Source organism: Macaca mulatta, chromosome 7 (genome assembly GCF_049350105.2).
Source record: "Macaca mulatta isolate MMU2019108-1 chromosome 7, T2T-MMU8v2.0, whole genome shotgun sequence".
Taxonomy (NCBI): Eukaryota; Metazoa; Chordata; class Mammalia; order Primates; family Cercopithecidae; genus Macaca; species Macaca mulatta.
The window spans coordinates 9717109-9742651 of NC_133412.1; the positions used below are offsets into that span (position 1 = coordinate 9717109).

At 47.1% G+C, this 25543-nt stretch overlaps 1 protein-coding gene across 1 annotated transcript; it reads left to right on the forward strand.

Moving 5' to 3' along the window:
• Window positions 1-2283: 2283 nt before the first annotated feature.
• Window positions 2284-24890, forward strand: LOC106992337 (golgin subfamily A member 8G-like). Its single transcript, XM_077938790.1, has 20 exons — window positions 2284-2308; window positions 12000-12103; window positions 13793-13912; window positions 14816-14875; window positions 15059-15139; window positions 15994-16032; window positions 16298-16345; window positions 16434-16518; window positions 16613-16722; window positions 17779-17865; window positions 17971-18078; window positions 18271-18358; window positions 18758-18972; window positions 19240-19308; window positions 20951-21026; window positions 21798-21889; window positions 22449-22549; window positions 22632-22732; window positions 22810-22965; window positions 23052-24890. Exons 1-20 carry the CDS (start codon window positions 2284-2286, stop codon window positions 23249-23251), a joined length of 1965 nt encoding a protein of 654 aa, XP_077794916.1. The 3' UTR covers window positions 23252-24890.
• The last annotated feature ends 653 nt before the right edge of the window (window positions 24891-25543 follow it).

The window sequence follows — 25543 nt, forward strand, 5'->3', positions numbered from 1 at the left end:
GGGAAGAGACCCGGTGCTGAACTCCAAGCAGAGATGGGGCTTTTCTCTCTGCATATTTTCCCTCCCCTCCCAGCCTGCATTTCCATTAACATATTGATTTACATTTGTATTATGAAACAAAAATGGTTGTAAGCAGATGTTCTTTCCTTTTCCACAATGTTATTTACATTCCTATTTACATTCCTAACTGAACAATGTCTAAAGAGGTACTTAAACTGACATAAAACGCAGATAATCTTATGGCCAAATACTTAGCCCAAGAAAAAACTTCAATTTGCAAGAGAAGTCCCTCCAAATATAGAAAGGACCAGTATTGTAAGAGGTATGTTAACTAAAATGTGGCAATATAAGGCGCAGAGCAGGAAGAACCTTTAAGTCGGAAACTTACAACAAGTCAATTTCATAGTCAGTTTCCCTGGTCCTTCCACAACCACCTCTGGGCATCTGTTTTCTCTACAATGGAGGTACAATAGTAGCTATTTCAGAGCAGGAAATGGCTTAGAGCAGTGCTAGAATATGATCGTGGCTATATAAAGTTTTACTATTTATATATTGTAACAAACCTACAATGTGTTTTTACTGGTAGTCAGTAATGGATTTCTTGTGGAAAAGTAGCAGCCTCCTGTCGGGAGAACACCTGCAGTTCCCACTAAGTGAACACTGGTGTCAGCTAACCTTTGCCTCTGTTTGTCTCAATAATACACTGTCAAGCTGTTCCTTGAGTTAGCGATTTTATTTACATTTTTTTCTTTTTTTTAATTTTTCTTTTTTATTTTTTCCTTTCCCTTTTCCTGTGACAGAGTCCCGCTCTGTCGCCCAGTCCGGAGTGCAGCAGCACCAGCATAGCTCACTGCCAGCTAGACCCCTGGGCTGAAGCAATCCTCCTACATCAGCTTTCAGAGTAGCTGGGACTACCTGCCTGCGGCCCACCAAGCTGGGCTAATGTTTGTGGTTTTTGCTTTGTTTTTCCGTTCTGGGTTTCGGTTGGGCAGGGTGGCTCACGCCTGCAATCCCGGCACTTTGGGAGGCCCAGGCGGGGGGATCACCCGAGGTCGGGAGCTGGAGACCAGCCCGACCAACATGGAGAAACCCCATCTCTACTAAAGAAAATACAAAATTAGCCGGGCATGGTGGCTCTTGCCTGTAATCCCAGCTACTCGGGAGGTCGAGGCAGGAGAATCACCTAAACCCCGGAGGCAGAGGTTGTGGTGAGCTGAGATCGCGCCATTGCACTCCATCCTGGGCAACAAGAGCGAAACTCCGTCTTAAAAATACACCAAAAATGAGACCGGGTTTCACCACGTTGCCCAGGCCGGTCTGGAACACCGAGGCTCAAGAGATCTGCTTTGCTCAGCAATCCAAAGTCCTGGGACTCCAAATGTGAGCCCCTACACCAGGCCGATTCATTCCTTTCTGATTAATAAATTAGGCCTTGCGCGCTGGCTCACGCCTGCAATCCCAGTACCACGCGAGGCGGAGGCAGGGGGATCACCTGAGGTCAGGAGTTCGAGATCAGCCCGACCAACATGCAGAAACCCCATCTGTACCAAAAACATAAAACCAAAATTAGCTGGCATGGTGGCCCATGCCTGAAATCCCAGCCACTGGGGAGGCTGAGGCAGGAGAATCACCTAAACCGGGGAGGTGGGGCCATGGTGAGCTGAGACCGCACTGCTACACTCCAGCCTGGAAAACAAGAGGGAAACTCCATCTCAAAAAAAAAAAACAAAAAGACCGAGTTTCACCATGTTGCCCAGGCGGGTCTGGAACTCCTAGGCTCAAGCAATCTCCCGTGCTCGGCCATCCACGGTCCTGGGATCACAAGGGTGAGCCACCAGACCAGGCAGATTCATTCCTTTCTGATTAATAAATTGGGTCGGGCTTGGTGGCTCACGCCTGCAATCCCAGCACCCCGGGAGGCTGAGGTGGGTGGATAAACTGAGCTCGGGAGTTTGAGACCAGCCTGACCAACATGGAGAAACCCTGTCTTAACCAAAAAAAAAAAAAAAAAAAAAATTTCGCAAGGCATGGTGGCTCAGGCCTGCAATCCCAGCCACTGGGGAAGCTGAGGCAGGAGGATCACTTAAACCTGGGAAGCCGAGGTTGCGGTGAGCCGTCATTGCACTCCAGCCTGGGCCTTGCTCCTGGGATTACACAGTGAGGGTTAATTTTATGTGCCAACTTGACTGGGCCACAGGGTGCTCAGATTAAACATTGTTTCTCTGTGTGTTTGTGTTTCCAGATGACATTAGCTTTTGAGTGAGTTCAGTAGTAGATGGCCCCATGGAGATGGACATCATCCAACCTGGTGAGGACTTGAGTAGAACAAAAGGAGGAAAGAGAAATTTGCCCCCTTTCTTTCTGCCTCTTTCCATGTGCTGGGACATCTCCTTATCTTCTCCTGCCCTGGGACTGGGATGTACACCATCAGCTCTCCTGATTCTCAGGCCTTCTGACTTGGACAGAATTAAATCACCAATTTTCCTGAGTGTTCCAGCTTCCAGATGGCACATTCTTTGCCTTCATAATAATGTAAGCCATGACCCCATAATCAATCTCTTTTTAAGAAAATGTGGCACATACACATCAAGGAAGACTATGAAGCTATAAAAAGGAACAAAATCATGTCCTTTTCAGCAACATGGATGCAGTTGGAGGCCATGATCCTAAGCAAACTAAACCAGAGAAAGAAAACCAAATACTGCATGTTCTCACTTATAAGTGGAAACTAATAATTAAGTCCTAATTCCTAGAACCTGTAAATGTTACCTCATTTGGAAAAAGCATCTTTTCCGGTATGATTAAGTTAAGGATCTTGAGGAGAGATATCCTGGATTGTCTCTGTGGGCATTAAATCCTGACACGTGTATCCTTATAAGAGGGAGATAAAGGAGATTTAACTTCAGACAGAAGAGAAGGAGGCCCTGTGACCACGGAGGCAGAGCCCGGAGTGGTGGAGCTGCAAGCCAATGAATGCCAGCAGCCACCAGAAGCTGGGAAAGTCAAAGGATGGATTTTTCTTTTCTTTTCTTTTTTTTTTTTTTTGAGACGGAGTCTGGCTCTGTCGCCCGGGCTAGAGTGCAGTGGCCGGATCTCAGCTCACTGCAAGCTCCGCCCCCCGGGTTTACGCCATTCTCCTGCCTCAGCCTCCCGAGTAGCTAGGACTACAGGCGCCCGCCGCCTCGCCCGGCTAGTTTTTTGTATTTTTTTTAGTAGAGACGGGGTTTCACCATGTTCGCCAGGATGGTCTCGATCTCCTGACCTCGTGATCCGCCCGTCTCGGCCTCCCAAAGTGCTGGGATTACAGGCTTGAGCCACCGCGCCCGGCCAGGATGCATTTTTCTCCTTAGCCTCTGAGAGCACTGGCTCTGCCGATACCTAGATTTCAGCCCAGTGATACTGATTTTGGACTTCTGGTATCCACAACTGTGAGAAAATAAATTTCTGTTGTTTTGAGTCACCAAAGTTTTGGTAATTTGCTCTAACAGCCACAGAAAACTAATATACATGCCTACCTGGGTCCAGCTGTGTCCTGTGACTCCTGCTTTCCTGGGACAGGCAGGCTGCTCCGTGCCTGCTGGCCATCCTCCTGGGTGCTGGACGCTGAAGGCTGCTCCCTACCTGCTGGCCATCCCCCTGGGTGCTGGACGCTGAAGGCTGCTCCGTGCCTGCTGCCCATCCTCCTGGGTGCTGGACGCTGAAGGCTGCTCCCTACCTGCTGGCCGTCCTCCTGGGTGCTGGACGCTGAAGGCTGCTCCCTACCTGCTGGCCGTCCTCCTGGGTGCTGGACGCTGCAGGCTGCTCCATGCCTGTTGGCCATTGCCTTTGGTGCTGGACAGCGCTCACATTATGAAATCCACTGGCCGTGTGAAAAACACCTGCAAATGTTACCAGGAGAGGGATTAGTTCTTTTGCTGGCAACCCTTGTTATTGTTTATGCCTTAACATCTGTGCCTCCAAGATCCCTTCTCTCTGCCTTCATTGATGCCAGGAAGGCAGTCACATTTTGCCTTGCTTTGCCTCTCAGCAAGTGGCATGTCTCCATGTCACTTTAAGAGTCAAGCACAAGGAGCCCAATAAGATGCTGAGAAGTGTCTGCCTACGAGGTTACAAGGTGGTGGAGACATTCTCAGCCGGTAACTCCAGGGCTCAGTAAAACAGCTACAGGAAACCTAAAGTTCAAAATGCTGAAGTGAAAAATGGGAGATCACAACGAAGGGAAACACAAGCCCCTTATTTTGTAAATATTATGGTGATAACGCACAACATAAAATTTACCGTATTAACCAGTGCAGTAGTGTTAAGTGTATACATGCTGTTGAGTAATGAGTTTCTAGAACTTGCTCCTCTTGGAGATCTGAAACTATACCCACTATACAACAACTCCATTTCTCTCTCCCCTGGCTTCTGGAAACGACCGTTCTATTTTCTGTTTCCATGAGTTTGACTAATGTCGAACCTAATGTAAGAGAAATCATACACGATTTGTCTTTGTGTGACTGGCTCATTTCAATTAGGATAATGTTTTCAAGGTTCATCGATGTTGCAGCACGTGACAGGGCTTTCTTTTTTAAGGCTCATAATATTATAATATTCCATTGCATGGATAGACCACATTTATTTAGTTAGTTAGGTGATTAATTAGTTATTGAGACAATCTCACTCCGTTGCCCAGGCTGGAGTGCAGTGGCATGATCATGGCTCACTGCAGTCTGAACCTCCCATTCTCAAGCGATCCTGCCACCTCAGCCTCCTAAGTAGCTGGGACTACAGTCACATGACAGCATGCCTGGATATTCATCTTTCTGTGGAACTGGTTGAGAAACAGGGAAGTAACAGTAAAGTAACTGTCTCAGAATAAATCTGGTGGCAGGAGAAGAGAATATGAGACACATTGTCCTCACAGAGCCTTGAAGAGTGTGATGGTAGTTGAGGGCCACACTGTTGTCTTAGAGTGAAGTGAGGAGAACTTACATTGGTTTGGTAGTCCTGGGAATGGCAGGAGGAATGAAATGTGAAAGCTCATTGCCGGCAGAATCAAAATGGCTTGGTCTTTGTAGTCAACTATTAAGTGAGGAGGAGGAATTATTGGCTGACTTAGAAGAAGTAAAAAATGTGAAATATCAATAAAACACAAAGCTCATGATTTTAGCCAGGGTAAAGCTTAAGCACTGTGTGATTCTAGATAGATTATTGAGCAGTTTTTTTCCATGTATTTTATATCCCACATCTTCTAGCTATGACCCTATTTCTTTGTTTCTTGACATAGCCAAACATTTTTTAAACAGCTTTATTGTGATATAGTTTTTGTATGATAAGCCTCACCTTTCAAGTGTACAGTTCAGTGGTTTTTAGTGTATTCAGAGTTACGCAACCATTACCACTCCCTAATTTCAGAACGTTTTCATCTCCCCAAAAAGAAACCCCGTGCCCATTAGCAGTCACGTCCTGTACCCGTCTCCCCCACCATTGATCCTGGCAACCTCTGATCTAATTTCTCTCTGTAGATTTGCCTCTCCTGGACATTTCATATAAATAGAATCATACAAAATGTGGCATTTTGTGACCGGCTTTTCTTTACAGTATTTATAAATGAAATGCCTGAAGAGGCTAAGCTTAGGATAGTGTTTGCTGTACAACTTTGACAACTGAATCTTGTTAAAGTTGAAAATATGACTGTGACTGTATATGTGGCATATTATCTTTAGATGACCCTTACTTCAATTATTAAGAATTTTTTCCCCTAGTAATCTTCAACTGTCTCAATATTCAGCAGGAACCCCTTGGAGACAAAGAGCAGTAGGAATTTGGAACACATATTGACAAAATGAATGTAATTTAATTTAGTACAGTAGTAAAGTCGAACACTTTTAGGTGTCGATGCTGCTGAAAGTGTATATTGAGGAAAAGTTTACTGACCTTACTTTTGGCGGAGGTGCTAGAACTACTTCTGTCTTGTGTTTAGATTTCAACAAACCTTTGCATAGGTATTATGTGGTTGTACAAATGTACTTTCTTTTGATCTGAAAATGCAAAAACTTCTTTTCTTCCCACTTTCTGAGACTCTGAAACCTTAAAGGAAGAGTGGGGTACTTTAAAGGAAAGGTGGTGGTGGCTGGGTAATGGGTAGCAATATCTACTGTATACTTCCTTTCCCAAAACAAGTCCCTGTCTACCGTCAGCATTTCCAAAATGTGAAGATCAAGTGTAGTGTTAACTCATTAACTAATCACTAGACTTTGAGTGGTTGTGGAAGCAAAATCTCAGTGAGTGCCTGGATGTTCTAATTCTGTTAAATCAGTAAGTGCACATTCTATACAATACTCTCTTAGCCCAGTGGAAGATTTAAGGAGTGGGAGATAGATTTCTACGTTTCAGAAATGAAATACATAAAGAATAAAAATTTTTAATCCCATGGTTCTTTGCCTGAGTTTAATTTTTTGGAGAGTTTTTCTTTTAGATTTTCTTTCTCTTCCATTAAACTGTTACTTTGAAAGGTCCCAGGGTTTGGGCAAAGCAAGTGGGAAAGACACTGGCTTGGATTCTCCAGGATAAGGGAGTGAGAGGACTTCTTGCCCTCATTTTGTTATTGAATAATGTCACGATAACAATTATTAAGGTGAATAGTCTGCAGTAGAAGTGTTTAGATGCCTTCTCTGCAAAATAGTTTGGTTTAGTCAACACAAGGATGCCTCTGGATAGCTGGAATGGAAGATGTGCAGGCTGGGGTGGTCTTGGCAGGTTTTCTGGGGGGAGATACAGCATTTGGAAGGGTGGGAAGCAGAAGGAATCTCAGGCAAGGGAAATGTGTGGGCAGAGCCCCAGAGGACAGAACAGATTGTGGTGGACTTGGTGTCCACATAGACCTAATTAGTGGTCTTAGCTTTTGTGTTTTCAAAATTACCACAGTTTGTGTTCTAAAACTGTCATTCCCTTGATTATATTTTAGGTATGCTATCTGTGTATTTTGAAATTTAAAGTAACAGTAAAGGAGAAACGAAATTATTTTGCTTGAGAAAGAGTTAAAAGGATAAAATGTCTTGATATAAGTAATTTTCTAATGGGAGATCTGGTACACCCCCAGAAGTTGACTTTGGTTCAGAGAATAGTCTTCAGATCTAGAAAGGATCTGAGGAGTCCCAGAGAGGAGCTACATGGTCTGAACCCTTTGATTCTCATGACAGAATGGATAAAAACAATTCCAACCATGAAGCAATGCAGATGTTCGTATTTTGGATAGGGTAAGGTCAGTGCTGTTGTCAGAAGAAAAACTCTTGGCCATCACAGGATGGGAGAGAAAGTTTCAGTTGTAAAGAATACTCAAGGCCGGGCGCGGTGGCTCAAGCCTGTAATCCCAGCACTTTGGGAGGCCGAGACGGGTGGATCACGAGGTCAGGAGATCGAGACCATCCTGGCTAACACGGTGAAACCCCATCTCTACTAAAAAAAATACAAAAAACTAGCCGGGCGAGGTGGCGTGCACCTGTAGTCCCAGCTACTCGGGAGGCTGAGGCAGGAGAATGGCGTAAACCTGGGAGGCGGAGCTTGCAGTGAGCTGAGATCCGGCCACTGCACTCCAGCCCAGGCGACAGAGCGAGACTCCGTCTCAAAAAAAAAAAAAAAAAAAGAATACTCAAATGCCATTTAAGGAAACGGGTTCTTCTGCACCTATTCTTTGGAATATTTAGGGTTAAATTCTTAGTTTCTGACATCATAAAAATGTCAAAGTATCCTGTTCTAAGAGCCATTTCAAACAATTGACTAGAATTTCAGAGCAATTACATGAGAGTAATACCATTAGAATTTTTTAATTACTCATAGCCTATATCCCTAACCAGTATGTTCATGCTTGCATGTTCTCTTCTCATCTTTACTGTGTGCTTGCTTTCTGAGTAATGGCACGTAGAAATTGTTTAAGCAGGAACAATTCTGGAGATAATTTTGTATGTTTCCTTTTTTCTCTTTAAGGTATATATTGGGTAGAAGAGCATTATGTATGGAACTTCTCACGAAACAGGTGATTTTCTTATGATACTCAATTTTCACCCTCAATAGAGTGTTTTGATTATGTAAGCTAGATTTAAGCTAGATTCTCTTAAAGAAATTTTAGTGTGTGTTCTTTTTTTTTCATAGCCCCTACTTTCAAGAATGAAAAAGGTCAACCAGTAAAATGAGATTGTACTTGGTGGTGAATCTATGCTAGGATCGGCATTAAGAGTGACCTTTATTTAAGGTTCTAACTTGCTCATGGTTGGGCACTTAGAACGTCAGTTTGTTGTTTTTTGTGAGATTCTGGAAATGGTCCAATTTTACTTTTTCCCCTTGTCTCCAGGCTTTTTAACACTGATCTGCTGCTGTTGAGGTGCATGGCATCTTGTTAGGCCTTCTCAAGTGGGAATCAGGAATGCTGCTGTGTTCCAGAGATGTTTTGTTTCCTGTAGGGCTGAAGCAGTGCCTACTCAATAGAACCGGTCATCGTGCAAAGAAATGCCACCTGACTCAAAGGCAAAGCCAGAGTGTAGCTTGGAGCAAAGAAGGTACTTTTATTAAGAATTTTATATAAACCATAAGATATATTTTATATTACTTTGTGCGCCTTCTTGTTACCTTAATTCTTTTTGAGAGAATTCATTTCATTTTCATTTGGTTTGCTTTCTTCTTGTTACAAAGATGATCTGTAGAAAATACAGAAGTAGGCCAGGCGCGGTTCCTCAAGCCTGTAATCCCAGCACTTTGGGAAGCCGAGACGGGCGGATCACGAGGTCAGGAGATCAAGACCATCCTGGCTAACACGGTGAAATCCCGTCTCTGCTGAAAAATACAAAAAACTAGCTGGGCGAGGTGGCAGGCGCCTGTAGTCCCAGCTACACGGGAGGCTGAGGCAGGAGAATGGCGTAAACCTGGGAGGCGGAGCTTACGGGGAGCTGAGATCCGGCCGCTGCACTCCAGCCTGGGTGACAGAGCAAGACTCCGTCTCAAAAAAAAAAAAAAAGAAAATATAGAAGTATAGGAAAATTAAAGATACTAACTGATAATCACTTAATGATTTAGTATCTGCTTGTTTAGTCTTTGTTATATTTACTGTAGACAAACATATCTACAGTTGTAAATTTATTATTGGTATGTATACCCTAGTAAGTTAAAAGTTATATATACTTTGAAGTTTTGCAAAGTTGAGTTCATATTATAGAATTAATTCCTGATGAACTTTTATGTGCTAGGCACTAGTCTTTTTATTTATTTATTTATTTATTTTTTACTTTTTTCCCCACTCTGTGCCTATGCTTACCAAGTCTTTTTAATTTTTACTTTTTATTTACTCTTTCAATCCTCTTAAGAACTTAAAAAGAGGGTATTACTAATATCTGCATCTTGTGGATGAGGTAACTCACGGTCGGTAACTTATCCAAGGTCACAGGTGGCAGAGCAAGGATTAAAACCAGACAGTCTGGCTGCCCAAGGCCCAACCAAGAGGAGCTGAGAGCCTGCACGGGGCAGAAGGATGTTGTTCAGGCTGGTTTTCGGTTCAGTTAACATGAAACGCAGGCTGTAACCTTCATTCCAGGACATTACCGCATTACCGAGAAAGCCTTCCAAAGCCATAGGTTTTTTACCATGAGCATGACTTTTAGCAAGAGTTTGTGGTTTAAAGGCCACATGGTGCTCTAACAAGCTTCCGTTCACGCTTATGGAGGGACTGGTAGTTGAGCTAAATAGTGAAATCCTGGAGCACACAGCCTTTAGGCCAGGTTCTGACCTATTTCTGTGGTGAGGAAAGATACCTGTCTTTCCTTGCTGCCCACAGCCTCCAGTTATTCACCTTCAGATTTTAATCTTCTGTGATCACATTCAGAGGAGAGATCTGTTTTGTTTATTCCAGGGTAGGAGGAAGTGAGTCACCAACAATACTAAGCAGTCTAGTCTTCTGTGTATAAATGAGCAAGGTTGGCCAGCCAAATTTGAGAACCTTGTGTAATTCTGAGATTCTCCAAGAGAATTCAAGAGAATGTCAGGATTACGCTTGGTGGTAAAGTGGGCTTATGTTAATTGTCTCCACAGCTCTCATCAAAAGCAGACACAGATACTTTCTGTAGGAAATTATCTCTAACTTAAGCCTATAGTATTCCCGAAGATTAAGAGCAGGCAACTAGGAATTCAGTGAAATCATAGCATTCAAGTAGTCAACCCAACATACTTGAGAATGATCAGAAACAATGAATCATATGTTTCCCAAAGACTATAGGTTTTGGAATTATCAGATACAGAACACAGACTTCAAATATTAGAATTGTGAGAAAATAGTTACACGTGAAATCTAATATATGTAAAAAAAATTCACTCATAAAATTGAGGAAGCAGTAAGACCACCAGGAGTGATGAGGAAGATCTGAAACGAAAATGGAAGAAACAGAACTTACAGAAATAAAATATATAGCTGGGTAGGGTGGCTCACACCTGTAATCCCAGCCCTTTTTGGGAGGCTGAGGTGGGAGCATGGCATGAGCCCAGGAGTTGGAGACAAGCCTGGGCAACAGGGTGAGAACTTGTTTCTACAAAAAATACCTCACCATCACCAAAAAAAAAAAAAAAAAAAAGAAAAATTAGCTGGGTGTGGGGCACCTGCCTATAGTCCCAGCTACTCAGGAGGCTGAGGTGGAGGATCACTTGAGTTCAGGAGGCTGTGGCTGCAGGTTCGTACCACTGCAGTCCAGCCTGGGTGACAGAGTGAGACTCTGTCCCAGAATAAAATGAAATAAGGAAGTAAAAAAAGTAATTGTTGAAATACGAAATTCAGTGGATGGATTAGACACCAGAAGAAAGAATTCATTGGTTAGACAATTCTCTCCAAAAAGTATGTTAGTATGTTACACAGAGAGACTTGAGAATAGATGATTGAGCAGAAGTTGGTGGGGTTGAGGGGGAGAGGGAGATCAGAATAAGGTCTAAAATAAGTCTTAGTGGAATCCCAGGAGGAGATATTAAAATTTTATTATAAAGTGAGAGAAATAGAAGTTCTTCTTTTGTTTTGTTTTTTTGAGACAGAGTCTCTCTTTGTAGCCCGGGCTGCCGTGCAGTGGTGCGATCTTGGCTCACAGCAAGCTCTGCCTCCCGGGTTCACACCATTTTCCTGCCTCTGCCTCCCAAGTAGCTGGGACTACAGGTGCCCACCACCACACCTGGCTAATTTTTTGTATTTTTAATAGAGACAGGGTTTCACCATGTTAGCCAGAATGGTCTCGATTTCCTGACCTCGTGATCCACCCGCATCGGGCTCCCAAAGTGCTGGGATTACAGGCGTGAACGACCGCACCCAGCACAAAAGCTTTGTGTTTTTACAGATAATTAGACTTGTTTCTTGTTTAAGAAAAAAAAAATCGTAACAAGAACATAAGAGAATAAAACAAATGTTTTTCCAAAAAAGAGAAATCATTGTGATAATCTTATCTTATTGGAATGTTGGATAATATAGTCTGTTTCATTAACCATCAAGCATGCTATAGATTTTCCATTTTTATAGGCTCTGTATCTCAATTAAGGTAATACTGGTAATTTTTGTACTGTATTTGAAGATGAAAAATACAGACCAAAATCAAAGACGTTGCATAGAAGCTGGATAATGAAGACAGCTCTGGAGGAACACATACACACACACAGACACACACATATATAAAGCATACACACTTAAAAAAAAAAATTTTTAAAGCTTTTAAAACAAAAACCGGCCCCTTCCCTCTCCCAGATTGGGCAGCCCCTTCCCTCTCTCTGAGTGGGTGGGGGCAGTGGTTGCATGGGCAGCTTTCCTTGTGAGCCACAGGCCCCTCTGGACACATTGCTGCCTGCTGATTGGCCACGCCCCAATTCCCTTTCATCTTCTCATTGACCAATGGGCTTGGAGCATTAAGGCCACGCCCCTTTTCTGCATTCTACTGGAGTCCTGGTTACGCCTCCTCTGGTTCAGTCGCTCAGCTGCCTGGTAGGTGACTGGAGGCGTTGATCAGTGCTCGCTGGGATTTTGCTGACGTGGCCCCAATCCCGCTTCCCTCCCCACCCTGCGATGGCAGAAGAAACTCGACAGAGTAAACTGGCCTTAGCCAAGAGAAAGGTAAAAATGCACCAGGTCATGGCCCCCCAACCCAGCCACAGATCCCCTCTGATGACAAGACCACTACCAGAGTCCATATCACTCCTGAGGCACACCAAACTGGGCCCCCCAACCCTGGCACCTCTGGGCTGCCCCCACCAAAGTCTTGTCAATCAGCCCTGCCCCTTCAGCAAGAAGCCCAGTCCCTGCCCTCACCAATCACCCCAGGGTGACTTTGGGTGTGTGACTACTGGGGCTTCCCACTCCATTACTGGGCTCTCACCTCCTGCCTACCCAAACTTGACCTCCCTGGGTTCTTTGGGCTCACGTTTCCAAGCACCTGGGTCCTCCAGCCCTAGGCCCCACCCTCGCCAGTTGTCCCTGGGTGACTTTGGGCTGGTGATTCCTGGGGCTCCCTACTGCAGACTCGGTCCTCCCCTCCTGCTGCCTCAAGGTCAAACTCCATGGGCTCTTTGTGCTGGTGTCTGCAAGGACCTGGGTCCCAACCCTGTGTTTCCCTCCCCCATAGTGGAGTGGGACTCGGACATTGCGCTGATGTGCCCCACCCCCAACCAGGACGAGTGGAATGTAGTGATGTCACAATCCGCCTACTAACTGTCATTACTGGAAGACCGGCCTTTGAACTTATGACCCAGTCCCCTAAGTGTTGTCACCCCATTTCTTGTTCCTCTGGTCACAGCACAAATTTGCAGCTGGAAGGGGAATGGAGACTATGGGATCTAGGAGCAAGCACTTTCAGGCTGCCTCACTCCCTTAACATAGACATTGACAGGGGGAAAAACCTACACTTCCCCCGTGAGCTCAAAACGTTGACAGTATCTCTGGGTGGCAATGGGAGAATGGGTTTGGTTTGGTTTTCTCCCAGGCTTCTACTTTCCAGAGAGATTTTAACATTTTTTTTCTGAGTTCTCCACCTCATATTCTAATTCTCCATGGTTCTGGGACCAGACTGCCCTTCAGTCTGTGGTCTCTGAAGTGAGATTTGCTCATCTTCTGTGGAATAGATCTTGGGAAACTGAACTTGACAGCTTGAATCTTCCTCATATTATCTTGACCTGGGGAACTTTGAGTGCCACGGGATAAATGTGAGACATCTTTCTGAAGCATCAGTTTCCCTTGATTCTCTTGAGATCAGGAGAAAAGACATTAATGTACTTAGGGATGACAGTCACATAGGCTTCTGAGAGTATACCAGACTTCTCTCTGAAGTGAGGCTTGGGTTGTCCTCTTTCTGATGAATTCCCAGATTTAACAGAAAGGCTGCCTTCTGCCCTGAGGATACATTGATATAAAAGTTTGAGAGGTACTGGTGCACTTCTTGATACTAACAGATGTGTGAGGATGTATGACTCTAAACCATGCAGTGCCTGCCTACCTAATGTTTACTTTTCTACCTCTACCTCTGGTTTTGGTCCCTGGCAGCTGCTGATTCTTGGCAAAACCCCAGAGCTTGGAGTCAGAAGACTGAGTTTCGAAGTTCCAGTATCACCTTTTTCTTTCTTTTTTTTTTTTTTCCTAGCCATTATATCAATCCCTCTCAGTCACTAAATGATGGTGAAAAAACCTTGTACAGTTGTTGGTGTCGTTAAATCAGATGGTGTATAAGAGCATTTTGTTAAAACTATAAGGGAGGATGTGGCTGTAGGGGCCGATAGTTCTCATGAGGATTACTGCTCTTCTTTCCCACAGTTAAAAGAATATTGGCAGAGAAACAGCCCTGGTGGTCCAGCAGAAGCGAAGAAGAATGGGAAAACAAATGGCAGTGTCCCTAAGACAGCCACTTCTGGTGGTTCCCACTCACCTGGGGATGTGAGTCTTGGCTGACCAGGCTACTGGGGACAGGGGTCCCAAGGGGCAGTAGAGGGTAATTGTTAAGATTGTGAATGGACTGTTGGGTACTGGTTCAGAATTCTGGGTTTGAATCCTGCCTCTCCATCTGCTAGGGATATGATTTAGGGCAAGTTGCTTGAGCTCTTTGGGTCTCTCTTTGCACATCTGTGTAATAGAGGTGGTATTATTGTTTGACTTCCATTTGTGAATTTTAAATGAGATTTGTTATTCTTTTATGTGTTTTTTTTTTTTTTTTTTTTTTTGAAACTGAGTCTGGCTCTGTCGCCCAGGCTGGAGTGCAGTGGCCGGATCTCAGCTCACTGCAAGCTCCGCCTCCCGGGTTTACGCCATTCTCCTGCCTCAGCCTCCGGAGTAGCTGGGACCACAGGCGCCCGCCACCTCGCCCGGCTAGTTTTTTGTATTTTTTAGTAGAGACGGGGTTTCACCGTGTTAGCCAGGATGGTCTCGATCTCCTGACCTTGTGATCCGCCCGTCTCAGCCTCCCAAAGTGCTGGGATTACAGGCTTGAGCCACCGTGCCCGGCTTATTGTTTTATGTTAATCCCTAGTACATGGCCTACTGTAAACACCCAGGACACCAGGATATGGTCATTGCTGTTTGATTTTCCTCATCCCCAGTCTCAAGGGGAAGCCAGGACAATGAGAACAGCCATTTGCCATCAGGAGTCACAGAAAGGGCCCCAGGGTGGGATGATGGGGAGATAAGAACCATGAGAGACGTTGGCACAAAGGAGTTATGGGACGAAGGGTCCAAGATAGGCAGAAAAGAAAATGTTGCCCATTGATGGGGAAAAAAGGAAGTGAGAGGGCTTAGACACTGAGAGGGACAGAACATCTCCATGTGCACTCTCACCTCTTGTAGTCAGCAACAGGTATCGACGGAGAGGGCCCTACGTCATCTGCACCCCTCAAGGATCTGGAGGTAAGAGGCTCTGGGTGGAGGGGCAGTGACCCTGCAGGCCAATCCTCCAACCTCCTCCCACAGCAGGGACTGGGTGCCCCTCTGCCAGCTGAGACAGCCCACACACACCCCAGCCCTAATGATTGTTCTCTCTACCTCTCCCACAACTCCTCCTCCACCTCCTCCTCTCTGCATGTGCCTCAGAGCCCGTCCCAAGAACTAGCAGTAGTCCTGGACTCGAGGTCTGTCAAAATCAGTCAACTGAAGAACACCATCAAATCTTTGGTAAGAGTCCAGTGGGGTCCCCTGATTCCAGTCTGACAATCCTGGGCTCCAGTTTCCCCTTGGGACCCTGAAGAAAGGGACTGGGGGCCCCTGGTGCCAAGGGCAAATAGGGAGCTGGGGCACCCAGACCTCACCTGGAGGGACCCCAGAGCACGCAGCATGGCTGTTGTTTTGCTGCCCTCTTTGCCAACTCTCTCCTCTCCACACACCCCTGCTCTAGTCCTTGCTACACACGCCCTGGGGTTGTTGCCTCTTGGGGGAGTGTAAGCCTGACTGGTTGTCAGGGGCCCTGTATTTCTGCTGTGACTCAGTCCCTAATTTGCTCTTTGATTCTGGACAAGCCGCCTCTCCTTTCTGGACTCGGGTTTCCAGAGGAGGTAGTGAGTATCTAAGGTTTCTGTTAGCTCTGAGAGTCCGAGATTTAAAGGCCACCTAGAATGGAAACCTCAGGGCCAAGGGCTGCTGTCTGTCCTTTTCCATCCTATATCTGCTGTGAAGAGCCATACCTGGCCCGTACGTGCTCAGTCAATGTTTATTGAATGAACACACTTTTCTAAATCACAAGCAGGCAGGAGGGGGGGCCTTTCTCCAACTCCATCTCTAGAGGATTGTGTTCCTGTCCTCTCAAGAGATTCCACATTCAGACTTTGAGTTCTGTGGCTATGGGTGAAAACCAACAAAGACCCAAATCCTCTGTCCTTGGGAGCTTGAGGAGAGTTGACCAGTTCGTGTTCCCATTGGGTCTGAGAACTTTGCCTTTAAAATCCATTCCTGGCCCCACCTACCGCTTCCTGGTCTGGAGAATAGAGTTGAGGGGGCCACCCTCCATCACCTTAATTTGACTCTCCCCACAGAAACAACAGAAGAAACAAGTGGAACATCAGCTGGAAGAAGTAATGTGATTTCTTTTTTTCCTCGCGACATGACGGCTGGGTTTGGGGGGCACTCAGATGTAGAGGCCCCTGTCTCATCTCACCCACTCCCAGCCTGGGGAAGAACGCTCATCCCTCAGATTCTACCCCATCCCCACAGGGTCCCTGATAACCTGGTCTCATGGGTGGGCCTGTCCTGGGGCATTGGTGGCATTCTGGGGGCATGTCTCTTGCTGTGCCATCTCTGCCTCCCCCTGGTAAGAGCTCTGTCTTCCTCTTCCTATAGGAAAAGAAGGCAAACAATGAGAAACAGAAAGCCAAAAGGGAGCTAGAGGTGAGTGGAGGGTGTGAAGTTTTCTCCTGTCCTCCGGGGAATGTTTCTTTCCTTCTCTTTCAGCACTTGCTTGGCTTTTCTCCCAAAGGTTCAAATCCAGACATTGAACGTACAGAAAGGGAAACTAAGTACGGACCTGTATCGCACGAAACGCTCGCTCAGATGCTTTGAAGGTGGGAATCTGGGCGCCCTGTCATCCTTCAGCCTGGCACTTTGACAGGTCTTTAGGGGAGTCCTTTGGGACCCATCTCACATCTGTCATTACAGAAGAGTCGAAGGATCTGGCTGGCCGCCTGCAACGTTCATCGCAGCGTACGGAAGAGTTAGAGCGGGCTCTGTCTGCTGTCACCGCCACACAGAAGAAGGCGGCGGACAAGGTGAGTCTGACCACCTGCCCCATCTCCTGGGAGCCCGGCTTCGCAGATGGAGGAGTGAGCCTAAAGGTCCCTTCTGCAGGATGGAGTGTCCTGCCCAGAAGGCGGCATGGCCATTCCTCACTGCTTTTGTGTCTGGTTGTTAGAGGCAGCCTGGGGCTGAGTCAGCTGCTGTGGGTGAGTTGGGGGGCGCGGTGGGGAGCGAGTACTGGACACTGAACTTGGAGGCCAAGTGCCTGCCCTGCCCTTACCTGGCTGTGGTCTTGGCCAAGTCCTAGGTGCGGTTGGGTACTTTACTCGTGAAGATACAGAAGAGTACCTTTAGTATGTTACCATTTCTGTAGAGAGAGGAAACCTGTGTGTGTGTGTGTGTGTGTGTGTGTGTGTGTGTGTGTGTGTGTACATACTATGATAATATACAGAAAACATGTCTGCAAGGTTCATAAAAAACTCAGGAGAGAGCCATAGGTGGCTGGGAGATACTTCCCTTCTGTTCCTTCTGAGTTTTGAACTATGCGAATGTATCATCCTTTCAAACAGTGAACAAAAGATTCATTTTCCCCTTCCTATCTGTACCCCCATCCCCAGCAAGAAAAATGGGCTTAGAGAATTGGATAGACCTGGGCGTTCAAATCCCAGCTCTGCCTAAGTGATGTTAGGCAAGTGCTTAACCTCAAATACTCCATGTGTTTTCATGTACACAATAGAGGTCATCATAGTAACTGTCTCCTATGGTTGTTGTGAGAATAAATGGGATTGCTAGCATGGTGCCTGGTGAAACACTCCATAAAGGTTCAGACAGTGGTAGTAATAACAGTAATAACAAGAGCAATATTATCTGATCTCTCTGGGCCTCTGTTAGCCAGCTGTAAATTCGATCTCTTTCCCTGTCCCTTCCAACTTTACTGAGTTCTTTTAAAAACCAGACCACAGACTTGGAAATGCCTCGATCTTTACTGACTGAGTTGTATATTCAGCCTAGCCCTAGCCTGTTTAAGGGGTACTGTATGAAATGGCCCAGGTTCCCCAGATAGAAACTTCTCACTCTTCACCATCCAGTCCTCGAGCCGCAGTAAAGCACGTATGGAGTGGAAGTTAGAGCAGTCCTTACGGGAGCAGGCACTGCTGAAAGCTCAGCTGACACAGGTGAGGTTTTGCAGAGGGAGGGAGGGAAGGAAGATGACCCCAGGTGGCCAGGAGCAGGTGAGGACCAGTGACAGCCCTTCCTAACTTCTGTGCCCATTCTTGCAGATGAAGGATTCACTCAAACAAGCCCATCTAGAGAGAGACGAATATGTTCAACATCTAAAAGGAGAGAGGGCCCGGTGGCAGCAGAGGATGAGAAAAATGTCCCAGGAGGTGAGATCTGACCCTTCAGCCCCGCCACCTTAGATAGGTCACTGGATGTTTCTGGGCATCTGTAACATGGGAATATACAGCCAGAGGTGGTCATGGGTCGGGGCTTTGTGGAGGTGGGGGCAGAGAGGGAGATGGCAGAAACCAGCCACCAGCCCCTCTCTCCAGGGCCCTTTATCCCTGTGCTTTGGGCAGGTTTGCACACTAAAGAAGGAGAAGCAGCATCACATGCGTCTGGTAGAGAAGCTGGAGAGGAGTCTATCGAAACTGAAACACCAGATGGGTAAGATGGGGCTGGTGTGACCTGGGAGCAGGCCTGGCATCGGAGGGGGCTCTGGGGGTGGCTTAGAATGCCCCAGGGAGGTGGGTGGATGGAAGGGCTTTGAGGCAGAGGGAAAGAGGTCTGTGCCGGGAGACAGCAAGGCTTGTTATCTCCATAAGCCTGAGTGTCCCCATCAGCAAAGGGGGCCCGTTGTCAGTCACCCACAGTGCTCTCCATCTGAAAGTGGTTTGGAAGATTGGCTACCATCGGGTGCGAGGAATCATTAGCAGTGAGGCCAAGTTTGGGGAGCCTGAGAGGAGCTGTGCTCCAAGAGGACGGTTTTTTTGTTGTTGTTGTTTGTTTTGTTTTGTTTTTGTTTTTGAGAATCCAGAGGCCCTTATTGTCTGCTTCCTTTCTCAGCTAAACCCCTGCCCCCGGAGCCCCCAGCAGTGCCCCCTGAGGAGGAGCTGCAGCACCTGAGGAAGGAACTAGAGAGGGTGTCAGCAGAGCTCCAGGCCCACGTGGAAAACCATCAGCACGTAAGTCTCCTGAACCGGCCACAAAAGGAGAGGCTTGGGAGGCAGGAGGAGAGGCTTCAGCAGCTGGCCGAGCCACAGAGCGGCGTCGAGGAGCTGGTGCGTTGCCCCACCTGCGGAGCCTGCCCTCCTCCCTAGCCCTCCAGGCCTTTGTTTCCCCACCTGTAAAATGGGGCAGTGTAGCCCTCACGTGAAATGTTACTTCTAAAGGCACCTGTGAGCCAGGGCCCTGCTCTGGTGGCTGTGGGAGAGAGGGGATGATTTTTCTAACCTGCCTCCACCCTTCCCCGTGTCATGGGAGTCAGACACCAACTTCTGGGGTCTCCAGCTGCAGTGGGTGGCAGCTGATTGCTTCTCTCTGTCCAGAACAATGAGAACAAGAGCGCACTGCAGTTGGAGCAGCAAGTGGAGGAGCTACAGGAGACGCTGGGCGAGGTGAAGTAGATTGTAACCCCCCCCCCATCCAAGAAGGGCTGGGAAGCGGGCACCAGCCTCTGGGGAGGGGAGGTGCCAGGCCAGAAGCAGCTCCAGCCTGGGGGCAGGTGACCTCAGCACCCTCCAGGGCAGTCTTATGACCCTTTCTTCCTTCCTGCCTTCTGACTTTTACAGGTGGGTAGCCCTGGGCTCCTCCCAGGTCTGGACATCATCATCCCAGCTAGAGGCATAGAGCCCCCCAATCATAGGGGAACAGACAGTGGGATAAGAGGCTCCTTATGCCAGGCACGGTGGCTCAGGCCTATAATCCCAGCACTTTGGGAGGCTGAGGCAGGAGAATCTCTTGAGGTCGGGAGTTTGAGATCAGCCTGGCCAACATGGTAAAATCTCATCTCTACTAAAATTACAAAAAAAAAAAAAATTAGCTGGACATGGTGGAGCATGCCTGTAATCCCACCTACTCAGGAGGCTGACGCATGAGAATCGCCTGAGCCCAGGAGATGGAGGTTGCAATGAGCTGAGATTGCACCACTGCACTCCAGCTTGGGCCACAGAGTGACACTCTGTTTCAAAACAAAACAAAAATGCTCCTTAGATTGAAACTGGATTCCAACCTCGGTTCCACTGATCACCATTCAAGTACTTTGCATCTCTAAGTCTCTGTTTCTTTTTGAGATGGAGTCTCACTCTGTTGCCCAGGCTGGAGTGCAGTGGTGCAATCGCAGCTCACTGCAAGCTCCATCTCCCGGGTTCACACCATTCTCCTGCCTCAGCCTCCCGAGTAACTGGGACTACAGGCGCCTGCCACCATGCCCAGCTAAGTTTTTGTATTTTTTAGTAGAGACTGGGTTTCACTGTGTTAGCCAGGATGGTCTTGATCTCCTGACCTCATGATGTGCTCACCTCAGCCTCCCAAAGTCCTGGGATTACAGGCATGAGCCACCACGCCCAGCCGCCTCTGTTTCTTTAACTTCAAAAGGAAGGTAGCATTTTCCTTACAGAGGAGCTGAGGATTAAGTGAGATAATACATGGAAAGCATTAGGCCTGTAGCACACTTAGCAGATGGTAGCTGGCTCCCACTGCTTTTCCAGCAGTCTGTGGCCTACAGTTTAAATGGTGAAGTAGGGTATGAGATTTGAGGCTGAGGAAGGAAGCATGGGGTTCTAGGAAAGGGAGACAGTCACTTAGGCCTGGAGTAAGGGGCCAGGGCCCTGGGCAGGCGACAGAGCCCCACAGTGCCCTCGCTACCCTATTAATGGGCCCAGAATCTGGAAGCCAGCCGCCACTTGCCCTCACACCCAGGGTCTTCCTGCAGGTGGAGCTGAAGAGCCAAAAGGCTCAGAGTCTGCAGCAGCAGCCAGACCATTACCTGGGTCACCTGCAGCAGTCCGTGGCCACCTATCAGCAGCAGGTGGCCGCCTATCAGCATCTGACCTCTGAGAAGGAGGCGCTGCACAGGCAGTTACTGCAGCAGACCCAGCTAATGAACCAGCTGCAGCAGCAGGAAGCTTGGGGCAAAGCGGTGGCCGAGATGGCCCGCTGAAGTTACAGGAGACCCAGGGAGGGAGCTGCTGAAGACGGGACCATGAGGGGGACGACCTGGCAAACTCAGTGCCTTCTCACTCTTTCCTGGCCCCTTAGGAGCACCTGGAGGCTACCAGCCATCAGAAGCAGCAGCTGCAGGACCAACTGAGCCTCACGGCTCTCCCTGGGGAAGGTACGGGAGGCCACTCAGAGGAAGAGGACAGAGCCCCAGGAGGAAGGGGGGACTGTTAGCAGCACAGGATTGAGGAGTTGGAAGAGACCTTTAGAACAGCTGGTCATTATGCCGACCGGGTGCCTGCACTAAGTTCGGCATCAATATGGCGACCTCCTGGGAGCGGGGGGGCCACCAAGTTGCCTAAGGATGGCTGAACTGGCCCAGGTCAGAAACGGAGCAGGTCAGAACTCCTGCACCGACCGGTAGTGGGACTGTGCCTGGGCGGTATAGCAAGATCTTGGTACTTAAAAGGAAAAATAAAGAACAGTAGCCGGGCGCGGTGGCTCACGCCTGTAATCCCAGCACTTTGGGAGGGCGAGACGGGCGGATCACGAGGTCAGGAGATCGAGACCATCCTGGCTAACACGGTGAAACCCCGTCTCTACTAAAAAATACAAAAAACTAGCCGGGCGAGGTGGCGGGCGCCTGTAGTCCCAGCTACTCGGGAGGCTGAGGCAGGAGAATGGCGTGAACCCGGGAGGCGGAGCTTGCAGTGAGCTGAGATCCGGCCACCGCACTCCAGCTTGGGTGACAGAGCGAGACTCCGTCTCAAAAAAAAAAAAAAAATAAATAAATAATAATAATAATAATAAATAAATAAAGAACAGTAGCTTATTCCTCTCTAGGAGGGGCTGGCTCAGGGTTACATAGTGAGGGCGGAGGCAGAGGTGGGCCCACAGTACCTGCCTTGTTGGGTTGTCTGAGGAGCCCTCTGGCCACTCCCCACAGGAGATGGAGGAGGACATCTGGACAGTGAGGAGGAGGAGGGACCTCGGCCCATGCCGAGCGTCCCAGAGGACCTGGAGAGCTGGGAGGCCATGGTGAGCCTGACTCCCCCCACACCGATTTTCCACCTTCCTCTGTGGTCCCTGCAAGACCCCTTTATGCTCTTACTTTCCCTGCCTTCTGATTTCTCTGGACCCTCACCCCTTCCGAGAGCCAGTGGTCAGACACCATTTCACCTGTGACGAACTGAGGCCCCAAGGGAAGGGGCTGCGCTCCACCCCTCTGCCCCGTTTCTTCTGTGTATGCCCCTACAAGAATGCTCACGTCTTGCCCTCAGGTGGCATGTTTCAAATCCGCTGGAGCCAGTGCCCAGGAGGAGCAGGCAGGGTTACGAGAGCGGGTGACAGAGCAGAGGGTGTGCTGCCAGCACCTGGCTTACCTGGTGGCCTCGGCCCAGAAGGAGCCAGAGGCAGCGGTCCCAGCCCCAGGGACTGGGGGCGAGTCTGTGAGTGGGGAGACCCACCGGGCCCTGCAGGAAGTCGTGGAGAAGCTGGCCCATGCCAGGACTCACCTCCAGCTTCTCCATGACTTATTTGAAAATGCCACCTGAGGGCAGGTCTCTGCCGAGATGTGACCCCATTATTTTGGCTCCAGAGCGGCTTTATGGACCACCGGGAGGAGATGGCGGACCTGAGTGAGCTGGTGGAGAAACCCGAACTTCCGTTCATCGAATACTGGGGAGAGAGATGCCATCAGTGAGTGGGAGGCCAGGGCAGGGCAGGGGGAGCTGCAGGGCCTTCGGAGGGGCCCCAGCATCTGAGCCCTGTCCTCCCGCAGGAATGTTCATCAGCTTCTAACAGAGGCAGGGGGCAGTGCCGAGGATGCAGCAATGGGAGGAGGACATCATCAGGCTGGTCCAGCACAGGGAGGAGATGAAGGTAGGGTGTGCAACATCTCTGCAGGGGTAGGGGTGGGCGCCGGCAGCGGTGTGACAGCTGAGCACCCCTCCCTCCAGGTGAAGCTGCTGGCGCTGCAGGAGATGCTGTTATGGTTGGCAGCGACTACAACAACAAGCACAGCAAACTCCTGATCTCTGCCCAGAACCCTGCTCATGAGCCCCGTCCAGGAGCCCCAGCCCCCCAGGAGCTTGGGGCTGCCCACAAGCATGGCGGTGAATAGAGCCCTCAGGCGGGGCGGGCAGGCAGGAGCAGGGGGTGCTGGCGCTGCACTCAGATCCCCGCCTCCCTCTCTCCAAAGATCTTTGTGAGCTGAGCCTCAGCGTCAGCGCCGAGACTGGGCAAGGAGAGGCCAGGGAGGGGTCTCCCCACGACAACCCCACTGCACAGCCCATCGCGCAGGAGCAGCAGGAGCACCAGGAGCACCAGGAGCACCCAGGCTTGGGCAGCAACCGCTGCGTGCCGTTCTTTTGCTGGGCTTGGCTGCCAAGAAGGAGATAAACATCACCGTCATCAAAGAGCTGGTCACGAAACTTTTTAAAAAGAAACAAAGTTATGGGGTTAATCTCCTACACAATTCATTTAGTTCATTTGAATGTTAGAGCCACTCTTGATTATTTGTGTTTCTAGTTTGTAGTTTAAGTTTATTTGTAAAAAGTTAAAAGAGATTGGGTCTCTGTGGCTTTCACTGAGGTTCACTCTGGCATCCTTTAGCATTTTCTTTTTTAATTTCATAATTGTAGGTCATTAGCATGTATATCGAGTTCGCCCTTACGTGGTGGGAGTTCAAACACCCAAAGACCCACTGTTTGCACAGAACTATTCTCGCTGGTTTGGAATAGGCTGCCATGCTTTTGTAATGTTATTATAGCATGTATGTTCATTACAGAATTCAGATAAAATTTGCTTATGTTCTGCTACTGTTTGATCCAATCTTAATCACAGTGAGCCCTTCATTAGCTCAATATGCGGTTTGCCCTCAAGTGTGCACTGTTGATTACTTTGTAGGGACATATTTTGTGCAGTATTTATGTGATCGTGCCTATGCATGAGGAATGAATGAATTTCAGTCACACATTGCCTAAATCATAACTTGATGATGCTTGGGAAAGACTCAACAGTTAAAACTTCATGAGGTTCTAATGTCTGATCCAAAACACATCACAGTATTAGGATGTAGGGAGATATGTACGTGTGCTCCCTGGGGTGGGGATTTCTAGTTACTAGACCATCTCCATTTTCAGCATTTGGCATCCTCATGATACTTTTATAAATATGACGTTAACAGGAGACTAAAATACGATTTTACTGATGAATAACAGATTTGCCTGCATTCACTGAAAGAGCGCAAATATTGGGTCCTGTGACTTCAACTGATTCTTCCAAATTGTATGAATATATCAGTGTATTAGATAAGCCCAGTTTCAGAATAATAAAGAAAAAATGTTAGACCAAATAATGTGACTAATTAACAGTGGTACAATTTCTAGCCCATGGGTTTAAAATGCACTTAAAGTCCTGTTCTTGCCTTTTATTTTCTGAACTTCCTGCTTTTGCATTCTTTGAGTTCAGTTTAAAGACCATTACTTTAAGTCCATTTTAAACCCTCAGGCTAGAAATTGGACCACTGTGAATTAGCCACATTATTTTGTGTAATGTTTTTTTCTTTATCATTCTGAAACTGGGTTTACCGAATACATTGATAAATTATTTCAAAGGTACTTTTGTCGTTGAAATCACTTCACTTTTACCCTGATAAACATCAGTGACTGGGCATGACCTTCAGATAGTGTTTAGCATCTGTGACCAATCTGACCATACTGTGTTCATCAGGTGCCGATGGGTTAAATCACACGCTGGCATATTTCAGCTGAATGTCCATCTGGAAAATAAATTTAATGTGTTAACTGAAATTCCACTCTTTGTGTAGGTATTTGGCATATATTTAAGAAACAGCTAAAAAGGATGGAAATCGTAGGACAATAACTTAAGTCTTTCTTTAAAGTGCACACAGTCTTTTGCGATACCTCATTCAGCCAAGTATTTGTGCTCTTCCTCATTCAGTGTAAGGCAGCTTTCAATTTGCTTAGAAGGCAACATTGGAAGGTTAGAGTTCATCAGAAACATAGAATGTTAAAATGTAGATCCGGCCACTGCACTCCAGCCTGGGCGACAGAGCGAGACTCCGTCTCAAAAAAAAAAAAAAAAAAAAAAAAAATGTGAGTTCAACTGACTAAATTTGAATTTTCTTAGGAAGAATCAAAACACCTATTTAAAGATTGCAATATATAGTAACCATTTTTAAAGTATTTAATTAAACCTGATAGGTTTTCCAGAAATGAAAAAAAAAAAAAAATCAGCTCTAATACCAAAGCTGATTTTTAGAAAATTTGAACATGTAAATCCGCCCTATCCATAATATAGTTTCTCTAAAACTTTATCTTAGTCATTTTAAAATAATATAACTATTAAAAAAGTAACTGCTATCAATGTTCTGAAATAAGTTAAAACATTTTAAAACATGAACACTGTAGTTTAAAAGAAACGGTGGGAAGGAAAAGTAGAGAAAGAAATGCCAATTCCAGTCCAAAGCTTTATCTGCCAAGTTTTCTTAGAATGACTTAGCAATTTATGAATTCTTGTAAACAATGTATAAGGAAATACTGAAAGACTTTTGCCTAAAGTGGCATTATTGTCTGCTGGTGTCATGCTACTGTAATGTAATAAATTCTTAAGTTGTTGCAAAGTGCTGTTTTTGCCTTAAAATTTTATTTTGCGTGTCTTGAAAACTGT

Coding starts and splice junctions, on each gene's coding strand:
- LOC106992337 (XM_077938790.1), top strand. CDS start 2,284: ATGGAGATGGACATCATCCAACCTG. Junction 12,104..13,792: donor TGGCCTTAGCCAAGAGAAAG/GTAAAAATGCAC, acceptor TCTTTCCCACAG/TTAAAAGAATATTGGCAGAG. Junction 19,309..20,950: donor TACAGGAGACGCTGGGCGAG/GTGAAGTAGATT, acceptor CTGGCCCCTTAG/GAGCACCTGGAGGCTACCAG.